Consider the following 14072-nt stretch of genomic DNA (forward strand, 5'->3'; position numbering starts at 1 on the left):
ATATATTACCTACGTAATGTATTAACAAGTGCACATAATAAATGTTTTAGAAAAAATAGATATTAAATATCAATGCCTTTCGGTAGGTTAAAAGTAGACTTTTCATATTCCTAAAATGTGAAAAATGGGTTTTTTATTTAAAGATTTTATTTATTTGAGAGAGACAGAGAGTGAGCGCACAAGCAAGGGGAGCAGCAGGCAGAGGGAGAGGGAGAAGCAGGCCCCCAACTGAGCAGGGAGCCCAATACGGGGCTCGATCCTAGGACCCTGGGATCATGACCTGAGCCGAAGGCAGACACTTACCTGACTGAGCCACTCAGTTGCCCCAAAATGGTTTAAAACAGTGGTTCACGGGACGCCTGGGTGGCTCAGTCGTTAAGCGTCTGCCTTCGGCTCAGGTCATGATCCCAGGGTCCTGGGATCGAGTCCCACATCGGGCTCCCAGCTCCGCGGGAGGCCTGCTTCTCCCTCTCCCCCTCCCCCTGCTTGTGTTCCCTCTCTCGCTATCTCTCTGTCAAATAAATAAATAAAATCTTTAAAAAATAAAATAAAATAAAACAGTGGTTCACAAAAGGTCTAATCTGCTTCCCAGTGACACACAAAAAATTGATACCTAATGTATTTTAATCTGTATTTTCTTGGATTCTGCAAATCATTTATTCATATCCTTTGTCCATTTATCTACCAAGTCTTATTCTTTTTCTTAACATATTTTGATCTATTTATATAAAGACAACGAAAGCCTTCAACTATTACATTTGTTGCAAATAATTCTTCCTTCTTTGTCATTTGTAATCAAATCTATTCATCTTTTTCTTTGGGCTTTCCATAAGTTTCTAAATCTACACTCTAGAGCTATCTACATGTAGGTCTCCAAACATTTAGCAACATACACAAAATTCACCTAAGAATGCATCCACCAGACAGCTGATTCCACGCATGGCACGAAAAAATATTTGAGGCAGATGTTTAAGGCAGGGATACTGATTCAATTCTTGTGGCATTCCGCTCACATTTAAGAACTGTTCCTGAAATTTGGGAGTTGAGCTTATAATGGCTGGGTTACTCAAATCCACGGGATTACTATCAAAAAAGAGAAAAAGAATTAATTACACAGAAAGGCTTTCTAATTTTAAAGGAAAATAGAAAATGATCATAGAAAGACATTTTAAGAAAACTGAAATCACTGAAAGATGAAAAACACAAACTGGGAAAAAAGAGAATAGTTAACATCCCTAATTTATAAAAAGGGTAATTTAGAAACACAAACAGAAAAATGAGGCCAGTCAAACCAGAATGAGAAGATATGGAGAGAAAATGGTTTAAGAATTAGGGCAGTATGCAACAGAACAAAAGTTCCACAGGACACAAGGATGTAGCTAGTAGAGAGAAAAGTAAGAAGCAATAAAACTGAACTGAACAGAATTACTATAAAGAGAGAGCAGGTCCTGGGAGAGATAATATCAAGCCTGCAGCAATAGGCATGAGAACAAATGTTACATGTACCACAGGGGACAAGCTTCTAGAGACTGCAGACTGAGCGCAGCTGAGGGCAGCCTGACTCTGCTGGGACAGGGAGAGCAGGAGGCAATGATGTAGATGGGCCTGTCGTCCAACGTGGCTCCATCTGAGGGCTGTACTTAGCCGTCACACACTGAGCACCAACACGAAAGTTACAGCATGGTTCCTGCCCTAAGACACCGGGGAAAGAGCACACACGATACTAAATAATAGTACCTTAACATATGTAAGAAGCGAAACCACGTCTGTGCTACACACTCGTTATCCATTTCAGGAGGGATCAGACTGGCATCTTCATCAGGAACTTTAAATGGAGGAAATGAAGGACCATATGTAAAGCGTAGCAATCTGAAATACAAAAAAAATGCATAATACCAAGTTCCTTTCTTAGCAGAATGAAAAATATATTAAAGTATTAAAATACGTATTAAGTATTAAAATACTAAGTATTAAAATATGATAACAGAAATACAAGAGAAAATAGATGATGTGTATTATACCTCACGGAAGTGAATATCAAGATAAATGAAAACGCTTGTTGATAAGAAACAAACTATAAGGGGATTTCCAGTTTTGTAAGATTAAAAAAAATGTTTCAACATTTGAATAATGTATTTGTTTTAAAAATTATTTGTTATTTAGTTACATACCTATTTATATTTTGTTATATAATTTATATTATAAATGTATCTATAATTTATAAAACTATATATACAATGTTATACATTAGATATGTATCACATTATGATCTTACACTTTATATAATAGCTTTTTAATATATAATATGTAGTATATAAAATTATATGTGATATAATTTCATAATTTATAAAATTACAAATCATATATTATCAAATTACAAATTATGAATTATTTTTAAATTTTTATTTACGAATAATTGCAAATAACATGAGTAAATTGTATAATCATATAATATGAAACTGATGTTTATATAGTTATATAATTATAATATAAATAAATTGTTATTTAAATTACTTTTAAAAGATTCATGCCACTGCAAACTCCTTCAACACAACTAAGCTGTAATTTATCCATAACTGCTATATAACTTGCATGAAATTCAGAGTTTATAGTGTACCTTAAAAGTAATTCAAAAATTCAATTACTTAATTTAATAGTACTATTCCAAACGTATTTAAACTTTGACTCAATCATCTTATATCTAGAAATTACATCTTACTGAAATAACCAGAAGCCCTTTGACTCAATCATCTTATATCTAGAAATTACATCTTACTGAAATAACCAGAATACACACAGACTTTGTATAAAGTATTCATATCAACATTTTTAAAGAACATAAATGTCTAAATAATTAAATTATTAAATAAATTATAATTTCATTTATATAATGAAAAGCTACAAAGGCATTAAAAATATGATCTCGAGATTTAAGAATGGAAAAGGCACTTGTAATTAATGGGACAAGAATCAAATTAAAAAAACAGATAACAATACTATATAGAATAATCTCAATTTTTTTTTAATAAAGAGAAATGGAAAAAATACATTAAAATGTTAACAACACTGGTTATCTGTAAGTGATGGATATTTTTCCCTGTATCTTCCAAATTTTCTATTTTAAGAATGTATTGCTTTTATAATCAAGATAAAAAGAAGTATTATTTATTTTTTTGGAGCAGAAATTAGTTGATTTATTTAACATGATACAGGTATTATTTAGATGACTATTTTTTTTGGTTGCTAAAAATTTTTGTTTGTTTCGTTTTTTTTCCTTTATTTTTCATTTAAACTCAATTAAGTATTATTTAAATATAGATTTATAATTTTGACATTCACTATAATATAACAATAAAAAGAATATTCCAAAACTTCCATTTTTTTTTTACCTTAAATAGTGATAAAGACATAAACATAAACATTTCATTAACTCAGAAAAAGACCAGTCTACCTTCTGATACATAATGCTACCTATAAGTTATTTGTTCCTGCCTTCACACTGCTCTCCCCTCAACAAATTTAAATCAGATCAAGTGTCTAGATCTAAATGCCAGCTGACAGGAAACACAGAGGACAGAGAAACATTAACACAACTAGCACATAATCAGAAAAATTCAGAATGTGGAAGCACTCTAAGACAAACAACCCAGTTTCTTCAACAACAAAAACCCCAAAGAAATAAAAATGAGAGAGTAGGAACCTACAGTTTTAAGATAGGCTTAAGAACCTTGCTTGTTTTGATTCAATGGAATCAACCATAAAAAGAAAAAAAAAAGGAGGCATGCAAGGGAAATTTAAACACTGAATGGCTAACTGATATTAAAGAACTGTTAAAATTTTTTAGGTATAATTGTACCATGATTATGTTTTAAAAAGAATCCTCATCTTTTAGAGTTACATATTAAAATATGTAGAGTTGAGGGCGCCTGGGTGGCTCAGTCGGTTAAGTATCTGCCTTCAGCTCAGGTCATGATTCTGGGGTCCTGGGATCGAGCCTTGCATCAGGCTCCCTGGTCAGCGGGGAGTCTGCTTCTCCCTCTGCCCCTCACCTTGCTCTTGTGCTCTCTCTCTACTCTCTCTCAAATAAATAAATAAAATCTGTAGGGAAAAAAATATGTAGAATTGAAATGAAAAAACAAGTCTGAAAAAAAATAAAGTCTAAAGTTTACTCACATTACATATAAATGATAAAAAAGGTAAAATTATAACAAACTACCTACTTGTGTTATAATATAGCACATTATAGGATGGTCTCATTTCTGTAAAATTATGTATAAATATATATAATAGGATTTCTAGTGAACTTAACTTTTTTCATACCTTTCTATGGTTTTTCATTTTCTTTTATTTTTTTATTTTTATTTTTATTTTTTTTGTTTTAAACCTAGGATCAAATAGTGACATGGTGTACTTTTGATATGGTTAGCTCTCCTTTGTTTCTTTTTTTTCTTTTTTTTAGATTTTATTTATTTATTTTGACAGAGAGAGAGAGAGCCAGAGAGAGAACACATTTTCTTTTATTTTTATTTTTTAAAAGATTTTATTTATTTATTTGACAGAGACACAGCGAGAGAGGGAACACAAGCAGGGGGAGTGGGAGAGGGAGACCAGACTCCCTACTGAGCAGGGAGCCCAATGCGGGGCTAGATCCCAGGACCCTGGGATCACGACCTGAGCCCAAGGCAGACTCCTAACAACTGAGCCACCCAGGCGCCCCTCTATGGTTTTTTTAAAATAATAATCGTGGTATTTTAGTAATCAGATTAAGAATGGGATTTTGGCAAGGGAGGCAGGGTACAGAATTCTTCTCCATACTGCTTCTCCATACTTGCTTAATCTGAAAGGTTTTAAATTTGCCAGGCAGTAGCCAAACTGCTATATCCATATTTAAGAAGTGGCTTGCTCCTGTACCTAAAATGCAAGTAATAACAGACACAGGATACAGGCTTCTCACAACATATTCCGTGAATTCCAGGAAGACATGGAACTAGGAGGAAGCTGCCTTAGACCAGGTAGATGAAGGCAGGCAAGTCAATGAGAGTGACCTACCTTGAAGTGAGCGCACAGGTGACCTTGCTCCACTGCTCCACCACTGCCGGGTGGTGCCTCCAGTTTGCCACCATCTCCTTGGCTGTTTTCCAGTAAGGTGGTGTTGGGAAGCACCGAGTACAAGCTAGTAACCAAACCTCAAAGAGAACACCAATCAACTTCTCTGCTAGATTCTCAGCAATGCCACCTTACCAACAAAAAGAAAACATCTTTGGCATACTTATTTTTAAAGAAAAACCTTTAATTCATTGATTCAGGATAAGTGGTCAAAAAATCAAAGTAACTGCAATGTTAAGTTCTGACTTTTAAATAGCCACTTATTAAGTAGGAATGAGAAACTATTCTTAGGAGCTCCTATGAAGAAAATCATGACTACATCAACCAATTATCATTTATCAAGTTTTCAAGTCGCCCTGCTTGGTTCTTATCAAAGATCTTTATCTTCCAGCAAGTGGGACAGACACAGAGGAGAAGGGGAAGGACGAATGTCTAGGATGTGTGACTACTGGGTCAGTTTCTGTGCTGAATGGTTTATGCACATGACCTCATGTATTCCTCACATTAATTCTGCAAGATAGATATTTATATCTTTTACCAATTATCAATTAAACACATTTTGAAGAAGAGAAAACTTAGATGAGAAAATTTAAGTAACCTCCGAGTTTACAAAGTCAGTAAGTGAAGGAATCAGAGCAAATAAATACTCAGGTCTTTCTACCTCCAACCTTTGTTGTAAAACTTTCAGGTGTTTGAAAGCTACCCTTCGGGGACAGGGAGACAAAGAAGGGAGCAAAAGGACCGGTGCTGTGCAGGACAGAGCCTCAACCATGAAAAACAGACCTGTTCCTCTGCTCTGAGCCCTGGAACTAGGGAGAAAAGCAGTAGTCTGTGCTCTGCATAGCTCCACAAGGCAAACTTGGGATTAGTAGGAAAAGTTATAAGGATGCATATTTCAAATAAGCAAAAATGAAGTTTCAACAATGAGCCCCAGAAGGGGAGAAACTGCCTGCGTTGAGCTGCTGAGATCCCTGGCATGGAGACTGTGTACCAAAGAGCTAATGAGTCAATGACTGGCTAGCTATCATCATAACAGACAAGGTATTCCTACTATGGACTCACTTTCAACAGCGGAATTCTGTGATTTCCTTTAGATACCTTCCTGGACACTGCATTTGTGTGAGATCACAAGTGCACACTTGCATGTCTGTAGTAAGAGACTACACAGATGAATAGGCAACAAGGGAACCTAGAACTAGAATATCAGCTTACAATTTGTGTACACTGTGCTGTAACATACACAGCGGGGCCTCTAAAATACATTCTGAAGGCATAAAACTGGAGGCTTCTTAATGACAAGGTAATGAGTGGCATACTGTCATATCTCCAAATAGAACCCTTAAGATTTTGTATGTTTCATTTGCTGAACAAAATATCTTCTGCAGCTGTCAAGTTTTCAGCGTCTACTTTGATAACCACTTTGTAATCAGGTACAGGACTTACAGGTTCTACTTCAGTTAGTTGTTTCTTATATAGGCTCTATCTTAATAGACTAAACAAAACCTACTGTTCCTACCATTATCAAATATGCATTAACACACTGAGTCTCTCCCTACATTAGCAAAATCATCACTGAAAGTAAAATAACTTCAGGGCTTCCATTCTAAGACCTGTTAACCTTGGTTTGTCAAATGTCATGCCAAACTGTAAATCCCTAATGAGTCTACTACTCATTGAGTTTAAAGTGAACTGTATCCAGAGCTCAGAAATAAATTAGAAAAAACATAAACAGACCTTGAACAGTTGGTGGGGCTAGAAGTATGTCATTAATCTGCAGAAGAAACAACAGTAAGACTTCCCACGTTTCTCGTGCCATGATGGATGACTCACGGGCCAGTTTCTGAATGGCTCTCAGGACCTGTAAGCATAGTCGGATCTGACTGGAGCCCTGTTCCTGTCTGAAGAAGACAGACATATCACTGACAAGCCTTGAGGAGAGAAAGCAAAGGCTTGAGGACAGGCGACTTACGGACACAGCAAGCAATGGTCCAATGACACTCCCTAAGAGCATCAGAGGACAGGACAAGGTGCAGCCTCTTCATTTCAAAGATATTTTGCCACCATACAGTTTGGCATTCTGGGATCTCAACCTACCATTCCTATGAGAGCTTGAAAAGCTCCTGGGGACAGGGGGGAACAGTAGAATGTAAGCTTCACCTCTGGATTTTCTAAGTCTAAAATGTGCCTGACACATAACAGGCACACCATTTTCTGCTGAGTGAATGAGTAAATACCCACAGCCCCTTCTGTTGCTCACAAGGAAGCAGAATGGCCTTTGTATTCTTTTTAAAATTTTTTAAACACACATTCACGAGAATTTAGAATGTGAATTTATGGTGGTCACAGTCCCTTTGAAGCTAATGTCTGCTAGAGAAGAGCCTATAGACCCAATGGAATATCCTCACAGGTCCCTGAAACTGATGGGGTATGGAGGCAACTGCCTCAGAAATGAGCACCCTGCTACTGCTGTTCTAATAAAAAAGGCAACTTAACCTAAGATGGGGGTTCCAATGGTTCCCAAGATACCCTAGAAAAAAGTTTTATAACTCTCTTTAGTCCACAGGACCATTTTTTCTCAAGAGAATAAAATAGATCAAAGTATTGGAGCTAGAGTTGAAGAAAGAGGTCCAAGCCCCAGCCCCTTATCCCTACTTTCCAAAGTGGACCACCTGAGAATTTTGAGAATATTAGGAAACTCACTGCATAAACGAGTGATGAGTTGGCCTCCAGACCTCCTATGTGAAACCTAAGACAAGTAACTAATATTACTGAAATAAATCTCGAGGACAAGTTTCTATATTATGACTTATGTCACAAAGAACTGATAAAACAGAGCTTCCTCAAAAAATTCAGAAAATGAAGTGAGTGGCCTTACCACTCCCACCCCAACCTGAGGATAGAAGATTCTCAGATTCTGGGCCATGGCCCAGAAAACCAGACACTTATCCTAAAGTTGCAAACAAATGACACCAGTAAGTTTTTCCTAAAGAAGTCCTACCAAGAGTAAAATGAGACATTCACCTAGGAAAGACAAAGACCCCCAAAGAGCAGGGAGACGTCCCATGTTCAGCTGGCAGTGAATCCAGTTCATGTGAAGCCATGAGTCTCAAGTTTGTGTCTGTTGCTCTGGCTACTTGAAGAACAGTACAAAACTATGTAATAGCCCCAAATCTCATCTAGCCATACAAGAAGACCAGAATAAGAAATAAGAATAGCTCTGGGGTTGACACTCTTCCAAGCTAGCGATAAGACTCCAAGCCAGTAACCTAGGCCTACCCACTATTTCCAGGTACCTGTCTGCTAGTACAAAAGGAAACATCTGCTCTGTAGGTAACTGTAGCCTCACTATGAAGACCTAAATTCAGGAGCAGTGTCCAAGTTTCTAAAGCTAAGAGAAACAAGATCATCTTTACTAAAAAATAAACAGAAAGGTCTACAGAGATTTTCCTTTCCCAACAACCTGAGCCGAAGGCAGACGCTTAACGACTGAGCCACCCAGTTGCCCCCCCAATATTTTCAAAAAGAACTTATGATCTTCAGAAAAACTGTTCTTAGAACAAGGGCTGGTGAACTATAGCCCATGGGTCAAATCTGGACTGCCACCTGTTTTTGTTGAAATTTTATTGGAACACTGCCATGCTCATTCATTTATACATTATCTATGGCTGCTTTCTCTACATCAGCAGAGTTGAGTAGTTAGGACACCATATAGCCCACAAATTTACTATCTGGGTCTTTATCAAAAAAGTTTGCCAACCACTGCTTTAGAAGAATATTACATTTTTTAAACTACATTATATTTGAGCAATGAAAACCCTAATCGATTTTAAAAGATGATTCACTCTTCATTCCATTATGCAAATAAAAAGGAGATCAAACTGATAGGCAAAAAGAGAAAGGTTACCCCCGACTTATCTCTAGCAAAGTGGTAAAAAGTTTCTTCTGAGTGTCACTTTTTATAAAAACAACTAAGTAAACTTGATGACAATTTTGTGATCTGAATTATAAAAAAAAAAAAAAAAAACCCTGATACTTCCAATAAAGGGAGAGGAGATCATACCTCCCAATACTTAGCACTGAAAATATTCAGCTCCCTAAGACACTGCTGGCCAGGAGAACTCTAGTACTCAGTTCAATATCCTCTCCAAAGAATGCACACACACTCTTGAGAAAACAAGCTAATGAACAAGGTACTCATGTTCTCAAAAGGGAAAAAAAGCAAAAGCCCAATTAACTCAAATGCCATTGATATTTTTTATCAATACAAATGAATTGAGCATGGAGAGGTGGTAAGAGTACAAAAAGGAAAGAAACACAGTAACAATACTACTCATCAAACTGTCCCATGCCCAAGGAAAAAGGCCAGTAAATTAGTCTCCTACATGGAGTGACAAAAGCATTAAAACTATTACACCATTTTAGAAGAGCCTGCTTAGACACAAATAATATGCTAATCATGGCCAACTACTTCCTATTACTACTTCTATTTGAAATCAATAAATAATAAGCAACTAATATTTAATTCACACCTAAAGTAATGTAAGGACTGCACCAGGTACTGTGGAAGCCCAAAATATGTACAACCTAATTCTTGCCTTCCAGATGGTTAGCTGGGGAAATGAGACACACACATTTTAAAAGATAAACAATAAAACAGTGAAGACATAAAAGAGTGACACAGGAAGTAACACACTGGTTCAGAAAAGGTATGATCACTGTGGGTCGGGATGGTCAAGTAAGGCTTCTTTTTGTAAGGCAGGATTTAAGATGAACCAACAAAAGTGAGATGTGGACAACTAGGAGAGGGAGAAGAGGAAGAAAAAGACAAAAGGGCAGGTGAAGATGTGGAAAATCAGTAAGGAGTCTTAAGGGAATGTATAATTTATGAGTCTGACCAATGAGCAGGGCTCATGCAGAATTAGCAGCAGATAATCTGGCTAGATTATAGCCAGCATTTCACAGAAGGCAAGGAGTTTATACTTGGTCCTACACATCACAGTTCTCAATGAGATTTTTTTTTTTTTTTTTAAAAGATTTTATTTATTTATTTGACGGAGAGAGACACAGCGAGAAAGGAAGCACAAGCACGGGGAGTGGGAGAGGGAGAAGCAGGCTTCCCGCAGAGCAGGGAGCCCGATGTGGGGCCCAATCCCAGGACCCTGGGATCATGACCCGAGCTGAAGGCAGATGCCCAACGACAGAGCCACCCAGGTGCCCCTCAATGAGATTTTTGTTTAATTCAAATTTTACAAAGTAATCTTCTAAAACTCTTTAAAAAAATTTTTTTTGGGGGGGACACCTAGGTGGCTCAGTCAGTTAAGCATCTGCCTTCGACTTAGGTCATGATCCCGGGATCCTGGAATCCAGCCCTGAGCTAGGCTCCCTGCTCAGTGGGGAGTCTGCTTGTCCCTCTCCCTCTGCCCCTCCCCTCTGCTCATGCTCTCTCTCACTCTCTCTCACTAACAAATAAATAAAATTTTTAAAAAATAATTTTTTTAAGTAAACTCTATGCCACATGCGGGGCTCGAACTCACGACCCTGAGATCAAGAGTTGCATGCTCTACCGACTGAGCCAGCCAGGTGCCCCCAAAGTAAACTTCCTTCTAAATTTAAAAAGTTAAAATTTATCGAGTGGTTTTTGGATGATTCAAAGTCCCTCACCAGCTGATAAAGAAAAAGCTGTAACAAGAACTTTTCCAAAAGGAAGCCTCTTTGCCTCTTTCAAAGATATTAAGAAATCGCTAAAGACAGGTTTTTCTTAAAGGAAATCCTCATGAATGGATAAGAAACTAATTAATGCTTTCTTCTCCATTATTTTCTCTATTTCCCAAACTCTTTACAATGACATATAATCTTTTAGAATTGGAAAAAAAAATTTTTTTTAAAGATTTATTTATCTGAGAGAGAGAGTGCAACACGGGGAAAGCACAAGCAGGGGAGAGGGAGAAACAGACTCCCTGCTGAGCGGGCTTGATCCCAGGACCCTGAGATCATGACCTGAGCTGAAGGCTGACACTTAACTGACTGAGCCACCCAGGCGCCCCTGGAAAAAAAATTTTAAGCCCAAATAAGGTACTTATCACATATTATGATATTTAAGATCTTTGTCTTAGAAGATAGGAGAAAAAAAATCAGTAACAAACTGTTAACATAATCTTTTGGCCTACTATGAATTTGCCCATAATTTCAAGTCTGCTTACTTCAATGTCTTCATTCTCTCATAGGAAAGATTCATTTTAAGGTAAACGCTTAGGTGCCTAGAGAAGAATTATGATAGGCAAAAGTATGTTTTTTGAATGGAGGGGAAAGGTGTCATAGCATTTTAATATCTAACAGCTATCAGATCTTAGAAAGGAAACCAAAAGCCTTTAATGAACACATACTTGTTAAAAACACTTAGTAAGGGGCACCTGGGTGGCTCAGTCGTTAAGCGTCTGCCTTCGGCTCAGTTCATGGTCCCAGGGTCCTGGGATCGAGCCTGCATCAGGCTCCCTGCTCAGCGGGAAGCCTGCTTCTCCCTCTCCCACTCCCCCTGCTTGAGTTCCCTCTCTCACTGTCTCTCTGTCAAAAAATAAATAAAATCTTAAAAAAAAAAAACAAAACTTAGTAAACATTATATAAGCCCATCTCTCTTATCATTCATATTAATACATTCTTTGAACAGTAATGAAAGTTACTTTTCAAAAGACTAACAATGAAATCAGCTCCTATTAATACAAAAAAGTAACATTTATGAATATTTTATTATGATCCTGATAACAGGCCAGACAGACAGGTATAGCTTACCTTGGTACAAAAAGATTTTGCAGGTGTTTTAGTATACTTTGAACATATAGATTAGGCTCTTTAATAACTGGCAACGGAATAGAATCTTTCGGCAATACTAGAGCCATAATCCAGTCTGTATATACATCAACACAATATTTTACAGTCTCTCCATCCAATGGAAGGGTCAGTCCATAGCAAATTACTTCCATCGTCCATTTCACCTAAACAAAAGAAAATATACATACAGAATTATCACACATCCCTACTATATTTCAGTAGACTGATTTAAAATATTTACCTCTTTTATTACCAAAAACCTCTCAAGTGACAGTATATTCATCTCAACTATGTATCATCAGATTTATTCTCAAGAATGCACTTTCCATGGATAAAATATACTCAGACAACATTTCCTAAGCAAAATATTTAAGAAGAAAATAAATTATTTATTTCTAAATATTAAGCCCATGTTGGCTTTTACCCATTAGACATTATTATTGTTTGCTATGTGAAATAAAAAGCAATTACGTGCCATCTTGATTTTCCCTAGAGGCTGGAGGCACAGAAATAGAAAATTTTAGCTATATTTCTTCTTTTAATTTGTATACAGGTATGTGTGTCATTTAGGAAATCATACACATAAATTCAATCATATTCCATTTCCAGATTATGCAACATTAACAAGCAACAGGAAGGAATATTAACTGCTCAACTCTTATTCTGTGACTTTTTCTGCCAAAGAAAATAATTAACATGGGAAGGTAAGAACAAACACAAGTGAGAAGGGACTTAAGCTGGGTAAGATCTTAACAAGGCACTTAGCTGCACTAAATGAGTGCTAGCCTCTTGACCCATCTGCATTACATCATAGAGGCTGAGAGAACTTGCCTAAGAAACTGCCAAACCATTGCCTGCAGTCATGAAGAATGAATACAATATGAGCAGAAAGGGAAAATAGCATAATTTACAAAAGAGGACGAAACAATATTCCAGATACTGTAGACTGGAAAGTTTCAGTGAATGCCAGACGAAACTGTGGGACAAAATTACTAAGTAGATGATCAGTGAGCACTTACAAAATGGAAGCATGATCACTAGGAACCAGCCTACTCAAAAAGAACAAGTCATGCCAGACAAGCTTCATTCCTTTACTAACAAGGTTACTATGAAGGCAGTGGACAATTGCATAACCGTGGCAATTTACAAAGCAACTTTCATAAATATCATCTAACCATCAAAATAACCCTGTGTGAGAGGGTACACTATCGTCACTTTATAGATAAGAAAAATGACACTTAGGAAGATTAAGCAATTTGGCCCAAGTCACTGGTGTGGAAATGGTAAAACTGAAAACTTGGGCCCTAGTCTTCCAGCTAGACACCTGAAGCTACTCTCACCATACTATCAATAGCCTTGTCTGGCTAGGGGGACCTGGGTTTTAGCAAGAAATGTGGTCAGATGCGGGATATCCTTTGGACAGGATGGAGACCTATGGCCCAGAGGAAAGTAGAATAGCTGGATTTATAAGTGGTTGAGACACAAGATGAGAGAACACAGTGGGTTAATGCACGAAGATCATCTTGAAGAAGGTGCCCAGTGGCATGCCAAAGGCCCTGCTGAGATTTTTAACTTAGGAAAAGACAGAAAAACAGATTATAGGCTGACCATCTGTAGACATCACAAAGCTAAAATGGACAGCTAACTTGTTAGATAGAAATTCAGGATTCAAAAAGACTTCAGCAGTTTAAAACAAAAGCTGAATCTAGTAAGATAAATACATGTAGACAAAATTTTAAGCTCAAAAACAACTACAAAGGGTAAAATTATGTAACAACAATGTAACATAGATAATATAATACAATATTATTCGCAACAGTGATAAACTTTAAAGGCTGTAACACCACAGTGAAGCTGGGACAAATATAGGAGGGTGGGAGGAATTTAACCACGCATAAGAAAGGATTTTAAAAGGGACTGCAAGTCCGTAATTGTCAGATGAAAAGACAAAGGAGAAAATATCTCTGGTGATATCTCCATAATAGTTCAATTGTATAATTCTAGAGGACACTGGATTCAAGGACTATTCTCTCATATCAAGGGTGGGGAAGGAGAACGAACAAGAGTGCAGCAGAGCACCTCTATCCACTAATGTGCCCTCTCTTCCCAGGAGAAGATCACAGACCCACCAGGAGGAGAGT

General features: G+C 37.1%; 1 protein-coding gene across 7 annotated transcripts in view; it reads right to left on the bottom strand.

Annotated features, from left to right (window-relative positions):
- RALGAPB (Ral GTPase activating protein non-catalytic subunit beta) overlaps positions 1 to 14072 on the bottom strand; it is an 83266-nt gene that overhangs the window by 55321 nt on the left and 13873 nt on the right. For all 7 annotated transcript variants that reach the window (XM_032419208.1, XM_032419206.1, XM_032419205.1 and 4 more), the window contains exons 3-7: positions 11893 to 12095; positions 6841 to 7004; positions 5050 to 5236; positions 1738 to 1869; positions 905 to 1083 (exon numbers count right to left, since the gene is read on the bottom strand). In XM_032419208.1, the coding sequence (XP_032275099.1) occupies positions 905 to 1083; positions 1738 to 1869; positions 5050 to 5236; positions 6841 to 7004; positions 11893 to 12095 (865 nt within the window). The remainder of the gene's footprint in view (positions 1 to 904; positions 1084 to 1737; positions 1870 to 5049; positions 5237 to 6840; positions 7005 to 11892; positions 12096 to 14072) is intronic.

Source organism: Phoca vitulina, unplaced genomic scaffold, assembly GCF_004348235.1.
Source record: "Phoca vitulina isolate PV1807 unplaced genomic scaffold, GSC_HSeal_1.0 scaffold22, whole genome shotgun sequence".
In the NCBI taxonomy this organism is placed as follows: domain Eukaryota; kingdom Metazoa; phylum Chordata; class Mammalia; order Carnivora; family Phocidae; genus Phoca; species Phoca vitulina.